This window comes from Schistocerca americana, chromosome 4 (assembly GCF_021461395.2).
Source record: "Schistocerca americana isolate TAMUIC-IGC-003095 chromosome 4, iqSchAmer2.1, whole genome shotgun sequence".
Lineage (NCBI taxonomy): Eukaryota > Metazoa > Arthropoda > Insecta > Orthoptera > Acrididae > Schistocerca > Schistocerca americana.
In genome coordinates, this window is record NC_060122.1 from 348,753,098 (window position 1) to 348,777,692 (window position 24,595).

Here is a 24,595-nt window from a genome sequence, read left to right on the forward strand (position 1 = left end):
TTACGAATTTTCTCGTTGTGCTAATTTCAAGAGACACATGGGAGTAAGTAATATGTTGCCCGACTCTTCCAGGAACATACTCGCTCGAAATTTTGATAGTACCCGTCTCCGGAATGCACAACGTCTGTCTTGTGGTGTCTGCTGCTCGTGTTTGTTGAGCATCTCCATATTACTCTCGCGCAGACTAAACGATCCAGTGACGAAACGCGCCGCTCTTCGTTGGATATTCGCTATCTCTTCTATTGATACAGCCTGGTAAGGATCCTACACTAACCTGCACTACGCAATAATCGATATAATAGTTTTGCCAGCCCCCTCCTTTTGAGATGAGTTAAATTTCCTTAACATACCTACTATGAGTGTCCTGGTGACTGGTTTTCCTATTTTATGCGGTCACTCCACAGTACGGCGTTCCATATAGTTGCTGCTAGCTACTTTACCGTAGTTACCGTTCTCAGTTAATTGTCTCCAGTAATGTAATCATATGATAGCGGATTTTATTGCTTATACTTGCTCAATATATTACATTTATTTACTTTCAGGGTCAACGGCCAGCCCCTTCTCCCATCATCAGTCCTCTGCAGGTATTCCTGCAGCTCGATACAGGTTTTTGGCGTTGCTACATTCTCATAGACAATCGTACAATTCGCGGACAGCTTCCGGCGTTGTCTACAAAATAATTTATTTATAGATTGTTTCACAATTCCTACTACAGGTTGTTAGATGTTGTAGAGGGGATTGTGCAGATAAAGTTGTAATTAGCTAGCCATGCCTAGAAATATACCGTTTGGATGTAAAATAAGTCCGAAGATCGGATCACTTTCAAATCTTAGGGGCTCTAACCCGATGCTCTACGGGAGCTGTCACAAGTGTCCATCCTGCTGTTCGTTGCACGAGCTGTATCTGCGAAACATGCTTCCACACACACTGTCGACTAGCCGTGGTGTGCGTTTGTGTAGCACCACAGTCAGCCGTACAGAAGTGAACATACAAGATTCTTGCATCCGTTGCTGCAGTCGAATTAAAATGGTACGTTGATGGACTGAGGTGATCCAGCAAACTTCATCGATATATGCGTTGTGCGTGTCTACCATTGCATATCGTACCCTGAAGTGACTTAGCTTGGTATTGGAAGACCTTCACTGTGATGTGAAGACCACAAAAATACGTAGGGACTACAAAAATACGTAGGGCCTACTTGTAAATTTTGCTGCGATGTCATGCTGAAGCTAAGAAGAATATACAATAGCAAATGAAGTAAATCCCATTGAAAAGACACTAAACAGACTTCGTAATAAAGTTTTCCATTCATTAAGCTTTCCATTCAGTTCATTTTAACAGTTCAGCCAGAAATAGGCACTATGGTTACTATGAGATAATAAGACGATTAAGTGAATTGCGAGTGGGGAGATATTTAGCGAATACTAGAACTAACGGGAATGGAAAAGGAGGAGTAGAATGATTTGTTACTTACGAGAACATCCAAACGTTTTTCACGCATAATCGTGAATTTTTTGAGACTAATTATAGAATTTGATTTCCGCAAAATCTATTTGGTAATATGTGTTTCTTTTAGTTTTTTAAATCCTTAATGAATTTTATTTTCCTAAATTTTCTAGAAAATCCTTTGTCATAAGCGACTAACGAATCACCTATATCTTCTATGGAAGTAGTAGCACCTGGTCCCCGGCACGAATCAGCCCGGCGGCCTGTTTGTGGATGCTTTTTAGGCTGTTTTCCATCTGCCTCGGCGAATGCGAGCTAGTTCCCCTTATTCCGCCTCAGTTACATTACGTCCGCGTCCGCGTACGCGCACACCACCATTACTCTACTACGCAAACATAGGGGTTACACTCGTATGACGTGAGACGTTCCCTGGGGGGGGGGGGGGGGGGGGGGGGGTGTCCACCGGGAGCCGAACCGCGCAATAACCCTGCGTTCGGTGTGGGGCGGCGGAGGGATGAAGTGGACTGCGGTAGTCGTCGTGGGGTTGTGGACCACTACGGCTGCGGCGGGGACGGAGCCTCTCCGTCGTTTCTACGTCCCTGGTTGACATACAATACAATACAATAATTGAAGAAACGTTTCGTCTGAGGCTGTGTTCATGTTTCTGGAGGAATAGACTAGAAGGTACTCTAGCACTTTACAGGTAATATAATATAGCCGAAACAAAACTGGCGCGAAAGTGTTCACCAAACATATGTTAACATGATGTAATGGTGTCTTAGCGTACTAGTACATAACAAAGAACGTAAGGATTAGGATTGGGGTCTTATTTGATACTGACCTGACACGTCAATTTTTTAATTTCCAGCCGCAGAGCTAACTGACATTGTAGTTTTGACGAATTTTGCTGCAGCGTGTTCTATTTGCGCAATAATTTCTGGTGTTCCATCTGGTTTCGGAAAGATTTGTAACGGTATCGTTGCTGGTTAAATACTTTATCATTAAAACTCAAAAACTCTTATCAGACTAATTTCATTTTGAGCATCCTTTAGCAATTGTCTCATTGTCAGTCGACTAAGGTAACATTTCGCCCGCTTTTTGCGAAGATATTTCCGTTTATTGTTAAGATGAAACTGTGCAGAACTTCGGTTTACAGCTATGAAAACAAAATACGTCCGTCACAACCATGGGAGTCTACAAAAAAGTTTCTACTTTCTAAATGCAACACAATTTAGTTCTGAAATAAACCAGTATTCTAATATGCTGCGCCTTCTCTGTCAGTGCTAGATTGGCAGCTGAGAGATGTAGGATAGAAACACAGCATATTTCTCTTGTATAATCTTCGTTTCTGACAATCACATTGTATTTTAACCAATTTATTGTGCAGATCATTAAGGATGCACCAGCGGAATGATCGATAATTTATAAAAAGTGAAAAACTGAGTAACATGAGAGTATCAATATGGTAGAGGAGATCGTGGCATTTTAGTGCGCACCTTAAATCTTTTATGTATGTTGAACAAGCCTACGTCCCCTGATTAGTTTTTTCGTACAGGTATATAGATCATAGAAAGGCAAGAGTATAAACTTCCGAGAGAACTATGTAGAGAAATCCAGTCACTTATTTAAAGCCTTGCTCAGTATGTATCCATGCATAACTGTTTTGGTTTCAACGGATTAACTGAAATCTTCGCTACCGCATAACCAAACTAGCATCTTTCAAATTAACATAGACGTCCGACAAGGAACATATTTTTGTGTCATCACAAAAAGATTTAAGTTCATATTCGTTACCTTCGTCAACTCACAACCGAATTGTCACCTTTCAACCTAACCTATAATTAGAGTTATATTTCAAAAAATAATATAATCAAAAAATATTGCCAGCATTCGAGTCTCTTTCTTTTTACACACGTATGGCGTCACATGCCACAACAAATTACGTAATGAACGAAGCAACATTTGGTACCAGAACGTTCGCTTGTCAAAACGAATGGTTCAGTTCTATACAGATAAACCACGAGAGAGGCGTGGTGGTTATGACACTGGACACACATTCGGAAATGCATGATTTTATTAATATCTACTCCCTACCAGCAGCAATGCGTGAAGAAGCAAGAGCTAACGCAATATGGCCGTTAGAACGTGTTTTCTCTTCCCCTTCAACTCGTAAAAGTCGTGACGTGGCCCGTGAAAGACGACGACGATCAACTGGAAAGAAACGAAAGAAATGAAATCGATTTTCGAAAATAGATTATCAAATCACAATGCGAACAAAAGAAATTAATTGAACGTAACAATGGGAATCAAAGTAGCTCACATTTTTATTTTCGAAGACGGATAATCAAATCATTTCCCAGGTATGAAAACATACGCCTATTCAGATGCAACGTTGAGTCAAAAATTCAAGTCCACTGACGACTACGTTTCGAGTTTAGCGAGCACAAATATACGAAGGCTGAACTTTATGTAGGGGAACTCGGGGCGGAACGGGTTACTTAATGTTTAACAATTTGTATAAAATAAGGGAACACAGGGAAACACTTCTTAAAGTGATAAAAAAAACACCTTGTAGTGTAACCTAATGTACCTTATTTTAAAATCACTTAAAACAATACATTTTGCATTTTTTACAATTTTTCAAAGAAAGTCTTGCATATTTCCCGTTCCGCCCCACCGACGGGGCAGAATGCGATAAGGGTATTTTTGGTTAAATTATTGAATAAACGTTGAATTTGAATTACGAATATCATATTAAACTATGACAAATGTTTTATAACAGGCAATTCAGACTAAGGAATGTGTAATTTAAACAATTAAAAAGTCATTCTTCAAAATAAGGAAATATTTTAATGTCATTCTGAAAAATATACAATGCTTAATAACCACCAAACCACTAACTACTAACCCTTTCGACAATAGTCACAAATAAGTATTTCATCTTCATCTTCACTGTCTATGCCAGCACACGAATTGTGTGCCCACTCTGGCATGCGACCCAGCCCTCGTTAGAAACGGAGTAGAAGTCCCCACGGTAGAGACACTCAGCATCCTCTCTCTCTGATTCTCTCTTCTCCATCATCTTCTTCCTTTCATTTTTCTTATGGTCTTTGATGTCCCCAGTTTTGGTTTTATTTGGGTGTACAGTATGATATTTTTGCCTTAAGTTGCATTGCACCTGACGTCTCTGTCCTAACATTGTTTATATTTGTGCACCCTCCTCCTTTCTGTAGGCATACTTTACGTGCGACAGCATTCTGCAATTCCTTCTTATAAGGAGAATCTGTTAATACGACGGTTTTTCCTTTTCGCCTTGTAGTCCGCCGAGAATTTTGACAGATTAGTGGGATTGGGCGATATCGGGCGATATCTGGAAAGCTGAGTTGTTCGGCGAAAATGGCTGGTTGGGAGAGTCTGGCATCTATGAACATCCAGGCTGGGTTTGCTTTCTACTTGCATCAAAATATGACGGGGTAGAACAGGACACTATCCCATTCTGCCCCGTCCCGTTCCGCCCCAAGAGCACTTTTGAGGTTAACAATTTTCATGGAGTGTAATAACTGACGTATTTAAACGCGTTAAACAACTAAAGTATAACAAATTGCATGCACTTTAAGGGAATGTGTCATTTTAGGGTGTACAATTAACAGCTTACCAGGCGTTGAAATTCATCAAACGTTAGAACAACGCAAGCGGTAACGTGACGGACAACAATTCACTTAGATCTCGCACATCAAACTAAATCAGAATGGCTGCCCTCACTTCCCTTCCAATCGGAGAAATAGTTACATGCCCATACAACAGGTTGCAATACTATCCAGTGTAGAAAAGAGCAATTTCCCATTGTGTCCCGCTATCCCGTTCTGACCCGAGTTCCCCTATAAAGACATTTTTCAAATCCCGCTCCACGGGTGTAATGCTAAACTCATCAACTCATCTGTTGGTTGGTTGGTTGTTTCGGGGAAGGAGACCAGACTGCGAGGGCATCGGTCTCATCGGATTAGGGAAGGACGGGGAAGGAAGTCGGCCGTGCCCTTTGAAAGGAACCATCTCGGCATTTGCCTGGAGCGATTTAGGGAAATCACGGAAAACCTAAATCAGGATGGCCGGACGCGGGATTGAACCGTCGTCCTCCCGAATGCGAGTCCAGTGTCTAACCACTGCGCCACCTCGCTCGGTAACTCATCTGTACGTTCACCTGAAAGAAATGAAGTATGTTGTAGTCAAAAATGTTCCGGCTGCAGATCTGGGCTAAGTGAAACGAGTCGTACTTGAGTGCAAGCGAGTCGCGAGTCTCCGACGCTTCTGTTGCTACATTTTGCGCTAGTTGATCAGCTGCGTACGTAAAACGCACGGAAAGCGGAGGAACGTAGTAGAGGAAAGAGCAAGGGAAAAATTGTAGAGAGAGAGAGAGAGAGAGAGAGAGAGAGAGAGAGAGAGAGGAAGCGGCAGTGGGAGGAGGTGCTTATTTATTTCACGTACGCTGTATTCTAAAACACATACACACGCGCCTACATATATACGTACATATACATGCATACAGGCGGACCCACAGACGCTCTTTTATACGTCCCGTGACAAAAACAGCGGCGTATACGGCGAAACGTAATTAAGAGGATTACTGGCGAAATAAAAAAAATGCCCGGCCATAAAAATGTTTAAAACTCGGGCCATTCAGCGTCCGGGCAGCGCAAATCCCGACGGCAGGCAGCAGGCAGCATGCGCCTACGTAGCGTGGGCGGCCTACGGACGCCTCTCCGCCCACAGCGACGCTGCACTGCCCTGCTCCGCTCTGGGCCCAGCCAGTCGCAGGACTGCTCCGTCCATACACAGGCGCGCTTGTTACTGCCATCTAGTCTCATTACACCCTTCTCAAAAAACACTGAGGCAGCACTGGAAGAGGCAAAAACGGGATCACTCCTCGTGTTTACGGGCTTCCTGCTTGATATACCGGGTGATCAAAAAGTCAGTATAAATTTGAAAACTGAATAAATCGCGGAATAATGTAGATAGGTACAAACTGACACACATGCTTGGAATGACATGGGGTTTTATTAGAACCAAAAAAAATCCAAAAGTTCAAAAAATGTCCGACAGAGGGCGCTTCATCTGATCAGAATAGCAATAATTAGCATAACAAAGTAAGACGAAGCAAAGACGATGTTCTTTACAGGAAATGCTCAGTATGCCCACCATCATTCCTCAACAATAGCTGTAGTCGAGGAATAATGTTGTGAACAGCACTGTAAAGCATGTCCGGAGTTATGGTGAGGCATTGGCGTCGGGTGTTGTCTTTCAGCATCCCTAGAGATGAGATTTTCACTCTGCAGCGAAGTGTCCGCTGATATGAAACTTCCTGGCAGATTAAAACTGTGTGTCAGACCGAGACTCGAATTCGGGACCTTTGCCTTTCGCGGGCAAGTGCTCTACCAACTGACCTACCCAAGCACGACTCACGGCCCCTCCTCACAGCTTTACTTCTGTCAGTACCTAGTCTCCTATTTTCCACACAGTTTTAATCTGCCAGGAAGTTTCATATCAGCGCACACTCCGCTGCAGAATAAAAATCTCATTCTGGAAACATCCCCCCGGCTGTGGCTCAGCCATGTCTCCGCAACATCCTTTCTTTCAGGAGTGCTAGTTCTGCAAGGTTCGCAGGAGAGCTTCTGTAAAGTTTGGAAGGTAGGAGACGAGGTACTGGCAGAAGTAAAGCTGTGAGGACGGGGCGTGAGTCGTGCTTGGGTAGCTCAGTTGGTAGAGCACTTGCCCGCGAAAGGCAAAGGTCCCTAGTTCGAGTCTCGGTCCGGCACACAGTATTTATCTGCCAGGAAGTTTCATCCTTAGAGATGTCGGTCGATCACGATATACTTGCGACTTCAGGTAACCCCATAACCCCAAAGCCAATAATCGCACGGACTGAGGTCTGGGGACCTGGGAGGCCAAGCATGACGAAAGTGGCGGCTGAGCACACGATCATCACCAAACAACGCGCGCAAGAGATCTTTCATGCGTCTAGCAATACTGCGTTTTTTTTGTTCTAATAAAACCCCATGCCATTCCAAGCATGTGTGTCAATTTTTACCTCTGTATCTACATTATTCCGTGGTTTATTAAGTTTTCAAATTTATACTGACTTTTTGATCACCCGGTACCTGGTGAATCACCTAAAACTTGCACATCAAAATTTTCGATAAAATGAAGGTGCCATTGATATGCAGATTTCACAGACTTGAACGTTAGGTAAAGTCCCGCCTTTGCAGCCCATATATAGAGTGTTATGAGTTTCAACCTTGTATTTATGTATGATGATGATGAGCGTTTGGCGTCATTGGCCGGGAGGCCCCTCGCGGGGCAGGTCCGGCCGCCATAGCGCAGGTCTTATTACATTCGGCGCCACATTGGGCGACCTGCACGCCGGATGGGGATGAAATGATGATGAACACAACACAACACCCAGTCCCTGAGCGGAGAAAATCTCCGACCCAGCCGGGAATCGAACCCGGGCCCAGAGGACGGCAATCCGTCACGCTGACCACTCAGCTACTGGGGCGGACGTATTTATGTATAAAAAGTACCGATATTTAAATGGAACAATGCCTGCTGAGGGTACCACGATGAAAGAGGACTAAATTAGGATGTCAGCGATGTTTGTTGCAGGACTCTAGTGCTAGTAGTTTACGAGACACCGCAGTCTGAACTTTGTAAACACAAACAGTTGTTTGCAACATGCTGTAGTACAAACGAATGTGAATTTCACATGGGTATGTATGTGCAACATACACGGTTGTTAATACACTACGTGATCAAAAGTATCCGGACACCCCCAAAAACATACGTTTTTCATATTACGTGCATTTTGCTGCCACCTACAACAGTAGTCATTAGACATCGTAAGAGAGCAGAATGGGGCGCTCCGCGGAACTCGCAAACTTCGAACGTGTGACTTGTGTCATACGTCTCTACGCGAGATTTCCACACTCCTAAAAATTCTTAGCTCCACTGCTTCCGGTGTGATAGTGAAGTGGAAACGTGAAGGCACACGTACAGCACAAAAGAGTACAGGCCGACCTCTTCTGTTGACTGACAGAGACCGCCGACAGTTGAAGAGGGTCGTAATGTGTAAGAGGCAGATCTATGCAGACCATCACACAGGAATTCCAACCTGCATCAGGTTCTACTGCAAGTATTATGACAGTTAGGCGGGAGATGAGAAAACTTGGATTTCATGGTCGAGCAGCTGCTCATAAGCCACACATCACGCCGTTAAATTGCCAAACGACGCCTCGCTTGGTGTAACAAGCGTAAACATTGGGCGATTGAACAGTGGAAAAACGTTGTGTGGAGTGACGAATCACGGTACACAATGTGGTGATCCGGTGGCAGGGTGTGGGTATAGCGAATGCCCGGTGAACGTCACCTGCCAGCGTGTGTAGTGCCAACAGTAAAATTCGGAGACGGTGGTGTTACGGTGTGGTCGTGTTTTTCATTGAGGGGGCTTGCATCCCTTGTTGTTTTGCGTGGCACTATCACATCAGAGGCCTATATTGATGTTTTAAGCACCTTCTTGCTTCCCACTGTTGAAGAGAATTCGGGGATGGCGATTGCATCTATCAACACGATCGAGCACCTGTTCATAATGCACGGCTTCTGGCGGAGTGGTTACACGACAATAACATCCCTGTAATGGATTGGCCTGCACAGAGTCCTGACGTGAATCCTATGTTTTGGAACGCCGACTTCGTGCCGGGCCTCACCAACCGACATCGATACCTCTCCTCATCGCAGCACTCCAGGAACAATGGGCTGGCATTACCCAAGAAACCTTCCAGCATCTGATTGAACGTATGCCTGCGGAGGTGGAAGCTGTCAACAAAGCTAAGGGTCGGCCAACACCATATTGAATTCCAGCATTAGCGATGGAGGGCGCCACGAATTTGTAAGACATTTTCATCCTGGTGTCCGGATACTTTTCATCACATAGTGTAAGTATCCGGAGTTGTCATGTTGTTAAATGGGACATGGCCAAGGACAAACGAAAGAGAAACAAGTGAATGCAGTACCTCTGCAGGGTCTGACACGTAGAAAGCCAATGTACCTCAAAGACCACCACCAGCGTCAATACAAGCTTGCAGTCTGCCATGCAGCGATTGCTGCACGCGTTCTAGCATTTCAGAGGAAAATTCAGCACAGTCAGCAGTAATACGCCGTTTCATATCACCTGAAATTTTTTGAAGAGGTTCACGTCCATTGATGTCTCTTTCGGCGTACACGTTACACGATCGAAAGGCATACTTCTTACATTCACCATCAGCCATGTGCATGTCCGCTTTTCTCGCATTGGTAAATACCATCTTCCAAGCACGTCCTACTACGACCACTGTCACACTGAGAGACAGAACCGTCGCAATGTAATCGCTGTGTAGACGCAACACACCGTCGTCGCATAGCATCTGAGCAGTAGGATGGAACAAAAAGCTGTCGCCGTATACAGTGTTCACTACATGGTAACTCCTGAACTACTTGCACTAGCTTCCTCCAACAATCACAAATGACATTTTCACTTGCGCTACTTTCAGGATTTTGATTTCAATAGGCATTACCCCATTTAAAAACTTATCTGTTGTGAAAAAAGCCCTTTCGTCAACGTCTCAAAATCTTTGTGTTGGCCGCGTCCTTGCCCACAATTCAGTTCTGTGAAAACCCCATTTCGTTAGTATCTTTCATGTCCGAAATATCTGCGGTCCAAGTATTAGGTGATTCATCGTATAATGGGATCCAGAGCGCCATGGACAACGGTTGATGCTGTTATCTTAGACCTCGATACGGTTCTCACAGTCGGTTAATGATCAAAACTCTAGGTCAACGAGTATAGGACTAGATTTCTTATTTTATTCAGGACTTTCTAGCAGAAGGAAATCATCATGTCGTTCTTAATAGAACAAAATCAACAAGGATAAAGTTAATCTTGGGAGCACCCCAATGAAGTGTGATAGATCCATTTCTGTCGACAATTTGTATAAACCATCTAGTGGAGAGCGTCGGAAGCTCCATGAGGCTGTCGCATACGATACATTTGTCTGTACGCAGTTGGCAACGCCAGTGGACTGAAGCGAATTGTAGTAAGACCTGGAGAGGATCAGTGGTTGGTGCACTGTCTGCCTGTTGACCCTAAACGTAAATAAATGTTACTCATTGGGCATACACAGGAAAAAAGAATCCACTACTATGCAACTACACTGTTGATGACAAATCACTGAAACAGGAACTACCGTACAATACCTTGCAGTAACATCCTGAGCGAATTGCTGTGGAATGACCTCATAAAACAAACTGTAGGAAAAGCAGATTCTGCTCTTTCATTGGAAAAATATTAAGGAAATGTAATTCATTCACGAAAGAAATGACTCGCGAAACACTTGCTTGATCGATTAATGAGTGTTGCTCATCAGCTGGAAACATTACCAAATAGTAGTAATAGAGAAATAGAGCGCAGCCAACGGAAAGCGGCGCGTTTCGTCACGGGGTCATGTAGTCAGCGTTACAATGTTATGAGTAGACCCTTCAAACTCCAGTGGCTGAAGCTACGAGGCTCGGGTTGGGCACCACAGAGGAATGTACTGCTGAAACTCCGATAGCTTACGTTCCGGGATGATTTGGGGAATGTGCTGCTACTTCCCACATACATTTCACGAAATGACCGCAACGAAAAAATTAAGCAAGCCCTGATATCCTAGCGATATGCAAAATGAAATATGTAACGGCTATGAAAATGTTTCTAACACTGTCTGACTTGTATAAACACCTCTAAAATAGTCACACAGCACAAGGTCCGTTATCATAAGTGTAGCATGATGGTAATGGCCTGCATATCCCAAAGCGACACAGAGGGAATAAGTGAATAGCTTCGTGAAAGCAACAGGTGGCGCTAACATGTGTTAGCTGCTCGCTTATAGGGAACTGTTGCGTTATTGGACCGTTTTCCCGATCATGTATTGGTGAGTTCAGAGTGGATACAGTAGTTAACTATCTGCGAAATCATTTAATAGTGCTCCGGAGCCTATCATATGTGAAACGATAGTTTCATGAGACAATGTTGTCACACTCAGCACGCCAGCGAACAGCGACACTGCAACATACGACGGCTTCCTAAACTCGTGAAAAACTAGCTACCTTGAAAAAGACTGTACTTAATTCTATCGTTAGCCTCTAACCAAGCCTCGCGATGCGTATAATTAATCTTCAGAGTGACTTGTATCTGAACGTTCACTTTGTCTAAACTCACGACAACAAGATGGTGACCCCCTGTTTGAGGCATATTTAAGTAAAGCGTGAAATTTTAAATTAAACTCTCGTGATGAGACATCTGCTCACATTGTTCTTTACCAAATCAAGCTTCTGTAGTCGAAAAAGTAATCCAATATCATTCATACAAAACGGGCCTTGCACTCTTGCGTCTTTAACATGGAGAAATTGAAGATACAATAGTATGAAATGAACTTAAAACGATGTAGTAATCAGTCTGCAGGTGAACACCCGGAAGTACAGTACATCGATTGACGGGACGTTAGACACTAACCTCCTCCTCCTCCTCCTCCTCCTGCTACTCCTCGTCCTCCAGTATATCGGCACGCGGATTGATGCAAATGGACAACCTGACTAACTTCAAACAGCAGGACATATTTCAGCACTGAATTTAAATATTTTTTGGAAAATAAATAGATTTTTCGAACAGTGTACGAACTTCTTAGAAGACGATAGCTACTTTATTTCTTGAACAGGGCTCGACTCTCACAAATCGCAGAAGTTTTATCTTTCACGTCCGTTGCTCGTTAGTGTTGTGACCTTATCACTGTCTGCTACTTCAGTTGAAAATATTGCTACTAGTAAAAGGCTGAATTATGATTATATTCTTATTCTTGCAACTCGTATGGACCTATTTTCCGAGCAGCATACTTACAAACTAACTAAGAAGCTAAGCACTAAATGATTAAAAGTCTCTTTTTTGTGTCACCTGTTAATATAGGGTATTTACTTACGTTCTTATTGTTGTTAAACTAAATTATTAGTTGGTTTGTTATATGTACATAATAAATGTGTTGGATGATGTTTACCATATTACCGCATTTTTCGTTATTTTCTTATAGTCAGGTAAAAAAAAAACATTTTTTTTGAGCGCAAGTTTTGTAAGATTATTTTACTGTTCGGTTCTACTTACAGTATTTTGGGATATTGAAATAACACATATGTGACACCCTGCAATTTACCGCGTTGTCCTGCACGCACCAGAATTCCCGATTTATACACCTACACTTGTACTCCACAAACCACAGTGAAGTGACTGATACACGGTACGTCCCATTGTACCAGTCATTATGGTTTCTTCCCGTTCCCTTCACGTATGGAGTGAGCGAAGAATGATTGTTTAAATGTCTGTGTGCGTGCTCCAATTAACATAATGTTGTCGTCATGAGCCCTCTGTGAGCGATACGTAGGGGATTGTAGTAGCCTATATTCCTAAACATTTAAATCCAGTTTTTGAAACTTTGCAAGTAGGCTTTCTCGGAATAGTTTACGTTCACCTACAAGGATGTGCCAATTCAGTTTTTTCAGCATCTGTATGACCCTCTCCCACGGGTCAAACAAACGTGTGACAATTCGTGTTGCTCTTCTCTGTAAATGTTCAGTATCCCCTGCTACTCATGTTTGATATGGGTTCCACATACTTGAGCAATATTCTACAATTGGTCGCACGAGTGATAATTGTAGTTAATCCTGTAAATAAAGTATCATTGAATGACACATGCTATAACTGCAAGCGATGCTCCATTTTGGCATTTGAGAGCACATTTCACCTTAACACTCAACGTTAACTTTTTGGCTTCCTCTTTTAATGTGTGCAGCTTGCATGCTTTTATTATTTATACTGTTGCTAACTGTCGCTGTGTATTTTCAGCCGTCTTTTGTTTGCGCTGTTGTGTATGTACACCGTTTAATATTCGTTTTTGATTTTTTTTTTAGTATGTAGGTACGTGTGTTATTTGCTTAAATGCTTGGACGTAAATAGTAATTGTAACTCATTGCTGAAATGGAAGCAAAAACTTGTTGAAGTTTCCTCGACGTGAAGAGGTCGAGATGTTCACTTGGAGAGGGAAAAAAGCCACGAAGTAAGATTGTAGACTGAGTAGTCGTGGGGACAAGGAGAGGCCTTGGGCCACTAAAAAAATACTGGAGTCCCCCCCCCCCCCCCCACCCCTCCAACTGCCCCACCCTTCCACTCCTGGCAAAATTACAACTGCACAGTACAAACAGAAGCCACGTGCGCCACCAAAACAGCTTCATCGCACTGGGAGATTACAGGTGTCCTTCACAATGCCTTCTTCACAGTCACTGGTTGCAGGATATGTGTTTCTGTCTTTCATGGTTTCAGTAAAGGCGAGCACATTTCTTTTCAGGATCATAACAATAAATCCAAGTTTCATCGTCAGTAACGATATCCAAACGAAATTTGAAACGCCGCCTTTCGAATTTTTCCAGAGGTTTTTTTGCAGCAGTCAGTGCATTCTTGTTTTTGATCGGGAGTGAGTTTATATGAAACACTTCGACCAAAAAGTTTTGTCGCATCTAACTGTTGACGCAAATTTTTTGGGTTTGACTGATACCAATGCCCAATACCGGTCGAATAAATTCATAACATGTCTCTCAATCATGTTCGAGCATTGCTTGAACGGAGGCAATATTTTCATCCGTAACAGGAGTTCTTGGACGTCCTTCGCAAAATTCATCACTAAGGAGAAAAATCGATCTCTTTTTTTAATTTACTTTACTAGTTATAAATTGTTGGCTTAGATGGGGCTTCTTCTCCAAGTTCTGATCCAATTTTCAGACATTTTTGTCGTTAATTACTATTTAAAATCGCAAAAAATCATAGCCCGGAAATTTTCTCTAGTCAAATTCATATTTCTTTGTACACAATTTTTTCTTAAATGATGATAGTAAACTATTGGAGAAAATCAAAGAAACTACTCGAAAAAGAGTAGGAAATATTTTTCAAATATAAACAAAATTCATTTGTATTTAGAAACAAGGCATTCTAATTTTTTTAGGGTCGCTCTCGTATGTGCGTTATGAGTGCAGTTTTTTTTACAAAAGTAAGGATAAGGAACGGGATAACAGTGCTATAAGGAAGTAAAAATAAATTGAAAAGAATACCGATTCAGTTATAATCTTCCCGTCAAGCTCTTAACAGTAGCTAACACAGTACTTTCGGAAAGTAGCTGTGCGCTGGTGTATGGACTACGGATGTATATTAGTTGGAAGTTACAAGTTGGCAGACCACAAGCTGGCAGAACTGTTTTGTTCGTAGATACGCGATTGTTTTTTAATTCGTTCTATTGTTTTCTGACAGTTAACTGCTTCAGTGATTAAAAGCTACTGAATGCAATGTGTAGTATTTATATGTTCTATTTGTAATAATAATATTGAAGCCGAATGCTACTAATATTCATGGTCTCTTATTGCTGTAGATTATACAGTAGCAATAGGAGTATGTCAACTCTACGGCCATCTTCAGGCTACCTGCCGGCAAATATGCTTTGTTAACAGTTGTAAAATTATAGCTAATAACAACTGCAGATACATACCGCAAACTTAACATATGCTATATGTCCAACGAACTGAACACATTACTAAAGAAGACAATAGTTAAATTCGCGTAGAGATCTGGACATAGCCTCAAGAAACTGATGTATTCAGATAAACAAAACCACCACTACACACAGCCAGGCATAAAATTAATTGTAAAGACTGTGGTAAAAGCTGTATAGGATTCATATTTGCCCATTCTGGATACCAGCGGAAAAATGCTCCTACGGAAGAGCAAAACAGGCGAGTATGGTCCTGTTTAAAAGACACTGGCTGGAAAGTAGAGTACCAGCTGCTTCATTCTACCTTTCTTAGCACCTCTAAAAATTTTAGCAGGCGAACATTTTCGCGCTCTTTTTAACATGCAACTCACCTGTGACTGCCACAAGCTCCCGTAACTGTAGCTCGCTCATACCTACCCAGTCCCACTTCCCTTTCTCATTCACTGTCATTATCTCTTTGTGCTTTTCTGTCATTGTCTCCTGTCTCACAGCCAAAGTCTCCTTCGTTCTGTTCTACTAATACTGTATCCTCTCACTATCATAGCCTCCCTCTTGTTTTCTCTTCTGCTACTATCTCATTCATTCCTTCCCACTGCAGCTTTCTCTTCGCATTTTCACTGTCTCTCTCTTCTTCGTTGTTATTGACATATACTGTCTCTCATTTATCACTGACTCTTACCTACTTCCACTTTGTGCTTGTGTTCTTTTCCTAGCACTGTTCTGTCAATGTCAATTATGTTCCACTGCCAAAGTGTCCCTTTCTTTCTCTCACAGTTGCATTATCTCTTTCGCTCACTCTATGCCACAACTGTCTTCCAGCATTTATTACTTTTCCATCTCTTTCCCATTGTTACGGTCTCCTTTCTCAGCCTGAAAGAGCGCGAATATGTTCGCATGGCCAAATCTTTGGGAAAATTTTTAAAGATGCTGAGGAATGTTGAATGAGGCAGCTGCTGTCCCACTTTCCGGCCAGTCTTTTAAACAGGAGTATATTCGCCTGTTTTGTGCGCTGATAGCTTTTTTCCGTTGGTTCTCTTCTTTTCCCGGTTGCAGCGGGACTTGTCACTCACATGAAAAGAACTTCATGCCTTATCAAAAATTTGATAGTTTACCTCCGCGAAATTCAAATAAATAAAATCCGGTCTCAGATGTAAAATTAATTTACTAATTTTACACCTCAGATGGGATTTTACGTGCACTAAAATTTTGCATGTGCTTCGATGCTACAACATGGAGTTCCCAGAACCCTTCTGATGATCACGGAGACACGATACAGCGTATTTCTCCGTGCTACGTCGCTCTATAAACAATGTTTTCGCCTCACACCGGAAGATCGGGATTTTAGATATATATCGTAAAAATTACAGCCATTGGCTGTGCATGGCTCTCGTGGAATTCTCGACTCGGTTTTGGTACCCAAGAACCATGTTTTCCGGTGTTTCTCGACAACAAATGAAACTTTTTGAAGGCGGAACAATGACTCTTCTAGATAAATGCCCAGAGAATACACCTTAAAATTTGAGCAATTTGCTGACGGCGAAAAAGTGGTGAAAAAAAGATTTTCTGGCGTTTTCTCAGGATCCGCCCCTGAAGTAAATGGTGGCCTTGTAAGCGTCATATGGCGCACCGTAAACCACATCTAACCCAAAAAGAACAAACCGATTTAATCTGTTTGCCTAAGCGGGAGGGAGTGTGTAATATTCGAACTTTGACCCTGCACTGTACGTAGGTTACAGCAAAACGGTGCTTCTGTTGGGTATACAAATGGTTCTTACTCTTAGTCCAAGAGTTATCCAAATTACTTGACCCTACGTTTCTGTCACCAATAAAACCCGAGTTATGGTTAAAATGGCTCTAAGCACTATGGGTCTTAACTTTTGAGGTCATCAGTCCCCTAAGAACTACTTAAACCTAACTAACCTAAGGACATCACACACATCCATGCCCGAGGCAGGGTTCGAACTTGAGACCATAGCAGCAGTTCGGTTCCGGACTGAAGCGCCTAGAACCGCTCGGCCACAGCGGCCGGCCCGAGGTATGAGCTATGGAAAAATCCCGTTTTCACGCTCGGCGTTTCGGAGCATATTGATAGCGTGTGCTGTCGGATGTGTACCGATATCTGGGATAGGATGCCTTAGCTGCCTCACCGTGTAGATATATTGGAAATGTGTTGCAGTCAGTGATTTTACTTTTTGCCTTACTTTCACTATCAGCTATTGGTGACATTTGAGCACGAGTTCTGGACGAGTAAAACGTGTTCCACTACTACTTATTCGTTACACATACAGTGGACTGCATGTGTTACGGAGGAGTTCGCGACGCCGCGGCTGTGATGCTGGCGCGTGTAACTCGCGGGAAGCTGGCCCGAGCGTCAGTTGCCCAGCGAGCTGTGGCTAATGGGCGCCGAACGCCCCAGCTGGGGGGAACCCGTTCGCTGCGAGGCTGTCGGAGACGTGAGCGTCTCGTCGCGCCGCTGGCGGCAGTACGTCGCGTGGTCCGCCGACAGCCGAGCACCCATCTGCTCCCGCGGGACAAAGGCCGCCGGGTTTCCCGGAAGGCGGCATTCCGCAGCCCAACAGTCTGCGACGCGCCGGCCGAGGGCGGGGGAGGGGGCAGGTACGCCGCCCAAAATATTTGTCGGCGGGCGCGCGCCTCAGTGCCTCGCTGGCGGCGACCCGCGCAGGACCACGTAGCACGCTGCGCCCCCTAGCCGCGGCACACATGTGAGTACCGCGCCGACCTCCAGGCCACGTCGCAGCCGCCCGCCGCTGCCTCTCTGCACTACTGCGTTGCGTCTTTGTCGCCGTCTTCAGCGCCATTGGAAGTGATTGTGTGGACTGCTTCGGCAGGCTTGTTTCCGAAGCGATGACAACAGGTAGTTCGGCCAGTAGTAGTGTTTTGTTTACGGTCGATCGATATTGATGCGCGTTGCGATCAACATATGGAGGTGTCATAACAGTCCGCGCGATAAAGTGCAAACTAATGCAGCACGATAAGGCGCTATCACAGTGTTCTGTGTATTTTATCCGTATTTGGTGTCTACGGATTCTGTCATTCTCTGTAAGCATTCAGTGTTGACTACGTTTCTATAATACAATTGAGAGCGGATTTCCCTGAAAGTAAGTAGCACCAAAAAAATATAATGATGTTTATTATCTGTAATTATGTACCGCCTTTGCAGTTCATTTACTTTGTGAGCATAGTAGATATGGTACTCAATATAGTAAAACATAATTTCATATCCGCATAAAGTGTAATCTGCAATGAGCTCAAGAGCTAAATTACTTATCACTCAGTAAACAAGTACGCGCATAATATTAGTAGTTATTCGTTTATTCATTTCTCAGTTGTTTGTTTATTGATTACTATTTCGCATTTGAAATTTCGTTGCTAGCATATCAGGCACTTTTTAAATGTGAAATCTACAATCCACGGTTAGATAAGCGACAGAAAATTCTTTTTTTTATGCCTCTTAGGATCACAAAATGTACCCACCTCACTGACACTTTTACCTTACGTAAGACCACTGTTTGTACTAGAATATATAGGTGCAATTGCTACAGTATAGTCAGTACCTACGTTGTCACTATACACGGTAGATTACAGGAAGAGATTCCTCATCGGGGACAACTATTGAATATTTCTAAGGAGGCTCCCATCATGCGTATTTCGCTAATATGTTTAGTGTCTGTGTATGAGGTTGCACACGAAGTTCTTTAAGTTATTGTACTAACTCTTAATTCGAACAATCATTAGCTACGCTGACAAGTTACCGTAATTGGATTATAATAAAGGATTATGCGTGCACCACAACCCATCACATCGTTTATGATTATTAAAATTACATTAGTTTACTAGCTGCGCGTTTCCTGCCACTAGTGCTCGTCATCAGACAGCAAGACATGCAAACAACTTAAATATTATTTACGTTACTAACATTGCACTAGATTATTGTTGATTAGTTGACTTGAGTTGCCAGAATCTTCACTAGTTCCAGACCAAACGCTTCCCTGCGTAGAAATGGAAAACGTTTATGGCTCACTTCTTGACAAAACATTTACTACCATGTAAATATTTTTGGTGATAGCTAACTGTATGAACGTCCACTTCTTACTGCGGTGACTGAAACTCTATCCTCTTTTTTGTAACTTAATTGCGCTGCCGTATTAAGTCTCCCTTTTTTCGCAATGTTTTTAAATCGAGGATAATAGCATAATTTACTACTGCGTAACTCGGTATATATGTGCATATACATGGCAGCACCTTTTTTGTCAAAAAATACACCGTACGTAATATTCGTTTCTTTGTAGAAAGGAATATGCCCTGGTCCTAATGAAGACCTTGGCAACTCAAGAAATTGGCGATAATCTGGTTGACAGTATAGATAGTGCAAATGTTACAAGTGATTAAGTATGTCTTGGTGTCTCATGTGACACAACTGATTCGAAGCGCGTCGCTAATAAAGTGTCTTAAGATCAGCAATCTTAATCCTAGACTACTAAACTCTTGTAAAATTTACAACTGCAATAGGGAACAAAACAGGGCATTTTCTACTTAATTTGGTACATAACATACCATTGGAGATCTAATAACTATAATTAATGCATCACCAATAAACGATGACTTCACTTGAATAAATTTGGAGTGGTACAATTTACGATGGTTTAGTACCAATTTTCCTCCTCTACTGTTCTACGGTTAAACATTCTCACTGCTTACGGTACATGCAGATATCCTTTAACCGTAATTCGAATTGCTCGCCTCTGCGACATGCGGTTCCACTGTCATTTTTTTCTGTGCTCAATAATAAGATTCTAGTTTTCTCGTTAAATTTAATCGTAGTACCATTATTATTCTAACATCTTGACAGTTTCCGTGTTCATATATTTCACGTCTGTGTTCGGTATGTCAATATAATTTTCGTTGATGTGTAAATAGTGTACTTGTCAAAATCTGAGATAGCAAATGTCTCGCTGACTTAATAGTTAGTAAGAAGATGAAAATTTAGGACCTACTATAGAGTGACATCAAACTTGAGAATACTTATCGCTATGGAGAAAATACACTAATTTTTCATCATTGGGTCTCTATTTTTATTATTTCGAACTGATCTGTTTCTGTTGGTGTCTCAAGTCTTCATATCTGTTAAAAAATATAAAAATAAATTATAGGTGGGTTCTAATCCTGTGTCCCGTGACACTGTCAATACAGAATCAGAAAACAATTATCATTGATTTTTGCATTCTTTAACATATCTCAAAATGGATCACACTGTCCGAAACAGGTCAGTTTGAGATAACAAAAATAGTGGTCTACATGCGGAAAATATTCTAAGCACTGAGATTTTATATTTAAAGAAATTGTGCCTCTGGAACGACCTCGGCTTCCTGTGACCACTTAGTCAAGGGAATTGGTCTGTGCTTTAGAGGAAGTGGGTGTGGGTTATTTATTTGTGAAACTTGTCAAGTGTTGCGTGGTGTAAACCCTGCTCCGTGTGTTTGTGACTGTAGCAGGTTGTGATGGAACTCGAGGAACATCCTACCGTTCGCCTAGAAGTGACGAAAACCCCCTGGTGTAGTCGTCCTGTCGGTGCCTGCAGAGATTCGGGAGAATCGCCAAGCCTGCACAATTTGAAGGGTCGCGATTTCTCGCGGGCCGTCATCCACAGGAGCCCATACGGTATTATGAAGTACGTCCATCTGTCACCTAGCCTAATGATATTTTCCGTGTAGCAACTGACAACTCGAACGCAAACAAAGGCTCATGCAGCTGATAATTAAACATCTCTTAGCGGTTTGCTAGCTTATTAGGTTGCAGTGGTATAATTAATGGGACACTAACACCAAATGTAGCGTAACTATAGTAATATAGTCACAATGCGTGTTAAGACTAAAAAATAATTGAAACGACAGTGAAATCTGTCGCTGACTTAGTGAATAGTGTAGACAAGTTATTTATGCTTACGTAGTGGGTGTGGTGTCCAGACCGCCAAAGCTAACAGCGTATTTCATTGCGTTTGTGGCAAACTGTTCTCACTCAAGAGGATGAAATAATTTTGTGTATTGGTATTTATGAGGGTGGTTTCGTCCTATAGACGTTAACTACACGACGCTATACTATTTTACAGACCACTCTGATTTTACTCAGATATTGAACATAAGTGAAGCTCCATTAGTAATTTATATGTGTAATCTGTCCAATTGAAATTTATGATCACGTCGATGCTTGCTGTTTGCTTTTTATCTGTTATCTGATCACGAAAGTGTTTCTTGTGCTGCTCCCATCTTTGTAATCTGGAGTACATCCGCTAAGTTAGTTATTCTAATTATTTTCTGCAATAATGTTAGTTGTTATATTCATTATTAATTAATTCTCAGTCATACAAACGTTTTTTTCTATTTCCGTTACTGTCCAGCCAAGGACTATGTTTAAACAGCTAGGCTAGGTTTAAGTTTTTGCTACTGTTATCCATCTGTTCACTTTTTCTTTATACATTTTAGTGTTCGTTTCCTTCCTCGCCTTCTTCTAACACTTTGTCTTCCAAACCATTTCGCTTCTTAATTTTCTTTCCCTATTTTATAGCTTCATTTCTTGCTTATTTATACCAATTTGCTTTGCCACTTAGCTTTTCAAACGTCGTGCAGCTTAGACAATCTTCGGAGTGCCCTTAGAACAATTACTCTTGTTTATCTAATTTTAATATTTTTTTAAAAAGATTCGTACTTATGTGTTTATTGATATTCACTTTTATACTGTTGTTTTATTCCAGAATAAGTTGCTCACAAGCTTTCTGTCCAATTTTTTCCATTATATTTTATAGATTCTAAATTTATGGTTTTGATGAATATGTGTATTTTGGCCGAGTTAATGATTGTAGCTTTTTTTTTTTAGGCAATGGTTTTTGTTACAAACATTTTGAGTTCAACCGAATGCTACGCCCATCTTTCGCAAACCTGCTTTGATAACTTAATGTTCCCATGTGATAGTGGGTAGTGATGAAAGAATGTGATCTGTGGCGTATCCTGATGTTTACGTTCACGCCACACTTAATGGACATTTCGTTATAAAAATCAAAACTGCAAGGTTAATTCGTAAAGGTCACATTACATAGAAAGTTTGTCTCAGATGATTATATTGGTGCCTGTATCGAAAGTAAACCGTGAAAAATCAAGTTTACTAATTTTACTGAATTTTCTTTCGTCTTGTTATACCTATAATCTGCGCTTAATTGTAGTGGTACAGTGTAGTTGTTTGTCATTAGTTCTGTTTTGCCGAAGGAGATATTGTTTTTTATTAATTGCGTACAGATAATTAAATTTGAAAGTGTCCATTTTCCTATCATTCTTGACAACTTTTGCCGCAATTTTCAGATAACTTTTTCAGGTCCGTAGCTATAAAAGACTGACTAAAGTAAGTCGCTTTCCAGGAATGACGCGTTTGAAATTTCCCCCTGCAGCAGGCTTTGACCCCGCTAACACGTGCTTCGACGAATCGACGTTGCCGCGGCATTCTGCCTCCGTGAGGAATCAACTCCACTGTTGTGTGTTCAGCTATTCTGTGGCCTGCTTAGTCTTTGGCCTGATAAAAAGTAAATTCGTATGGCATGTTGACTGTGGAAGTCCTGAAGAGGGATGTTCAACCACCAGTTAACAAGCTCTTCCAAGTCTACATGTATGTACATACTCCGAAAGGCACCGTACGGTGTGTGGTGGAGGGTATCCTGCACCAATACTAGTCGTTTCCTGTCCTGCTTCCCTCAGAGACAAAGCGAGGGAAAACTAGCTGCTTATATACCTTTCTAAGAGCTCTAATGTCTCGTACTCGTATATTACCTTCGCGGTCCTTATGAGAAATGTATGGTGACAGCAGCAGGATCCTCTCCATTCAGTTTCAAATGCCGGTTCTCTAAATTTTCTCTATAGTGTTCCTTTAATAGAACGCCGCTTTCCCTCCAAGGATTTCCATTTCGGTTCCCTAAGCGTTTCCGTAACGCTTGGGTGTTTTTCGAACCTGCTGTAACAAATCTAGCGGCCCGCCTCTGAATTGGTTCGATGTCTTCCTTTAATCCGACCTAGTGCGGATCTCAAACATTTGAGCGGTACTCAAGAAGATGAAACACCCTTTTCTAAAATCCTGCCAATAAGACGAAATCGACCGTTCGCCTTCCATACCACAACCTCACACGGTCGCTTTCTTTCATATTGCTTTGCAACATTACGCCCAGATATTTAAACGATTTGACTGTATCAAGCAGGACACTATTAATACTGTATCAGAACATTACGGGTCTGTTCTTCCTACTCCTCTGTGTTAACTTACATTTATCTACATGTACAGCCAAATAGAAATTTTATCAAAGTCATCTTGTATCCTCCTACAGTCACTCATCTTCGACACCTTCCCTTATGTCTCAGCAACCTCAGCAAACCACCTCAGATTCCTGTCCACACTGCCCGCCAGATTATTTATGTATGTAGAAAATAATAACTGTCCTATCACAGTTCCCTGTGGCACTCTTGACAATACCTTTGTCTCTGGTGAACATCCGCAATCGAGGACAACATACTGGGTTCCATTACTTAAGAATTTTTCGATTCACTCACAGATATGAGAACCTGTTTCGTGTGCTCTTACTTTCGTTAACAGTCTGCGATGGAGTACCGTGTCAAATTCTTTTCGGAAATATAGACCAGAGCAGTTTAAACTCTGTCCGTAATTCCTGTTGCCCTTCATCCATAGTTCGCAGTGTTTCGTGTTAAAAGGGCAAGCAATGTTTTCTAAAACCGTGCTGATTCGTGGATATAAGCTTTTCGGTCAGTAGGAAATTTATTATATTCGAACTCAGCATATGTTCTAGAATTGTGCAGAAAACCGAAGTTAAGGAAAATATTCCTTAACTTTGCTGATCAGTTTTTTTAAACTACTTGTGTCCAAGAGTCACTTGCGCTTTTTTCCACTCGTTTTGGATTTTGCGCTAGCCGAGAGGTTAACGATAAATGCAAACTTAGTAACGGGCGAGTGCCGCAGAGAACTCTTTGTTAAACCGAATTGGAATTCCATATGGATCTGGCGACTTATTTGTTTTTCTACGCCAGAGATGCTTATTACCATGTCGTCCGAATAGGGATTTGTTCGATAGTCAAACAGAGGTATGTTTGTACGCTTCATCTGCATGAACGGTTTCTCAAACGCAGAATTTTATACTTCGGCTTTCGTTTTCATATTTTCAAGTGCCACACCATACTGGTCAGCGAATGACTGGATCGAAGCCTTAGACCCTTTATCGTTTTGATGCAGGACCAGAATTTTCTCTGTTTCTGGGTCAGATCCATTGCTAAGATATAACGGTAATAATTATATGCTTAGTGCATAGACGCACTAATTTCTACAAACTTTTGCCTGCCGTCATTTGCGTGTCCTCTTTTGAACCGAGAGTGCAACAGCCTTTACTTCCTCAGCACTTTTGGAATTTCGTTATGAAACCACGGTGGGTTTTTTCTGTCCTT

The 24,595-nt window shown here is 42.0% G+C and overlaps 1 protein-coding gene across 1 annotated transcript in view; it reads left to right on the plus strand.

Annotated features, from left to right (window-relative positions):
* Positions 1-17,662: 17,662 nt before the first annotated feature.
* Positions 17,663-24,595, plus strand: part of LOC124612779 (homeobox protein OTX1-like) — a 172,622-nt gene continuing 165,689 nt past the window's right edge. The window contains exon 1 of the mRNA XM_047141174.1: positions 17,663-17,812. Within this exon, the coding sequence (XP_046997130.1) occupies positions 17,811-17,812 (2 nt within the window). The 5' untranslated portion in view covers positions 17,663-17,810. The remainder of the gene's footprint in view (positions 17,813-24,595) is intronic.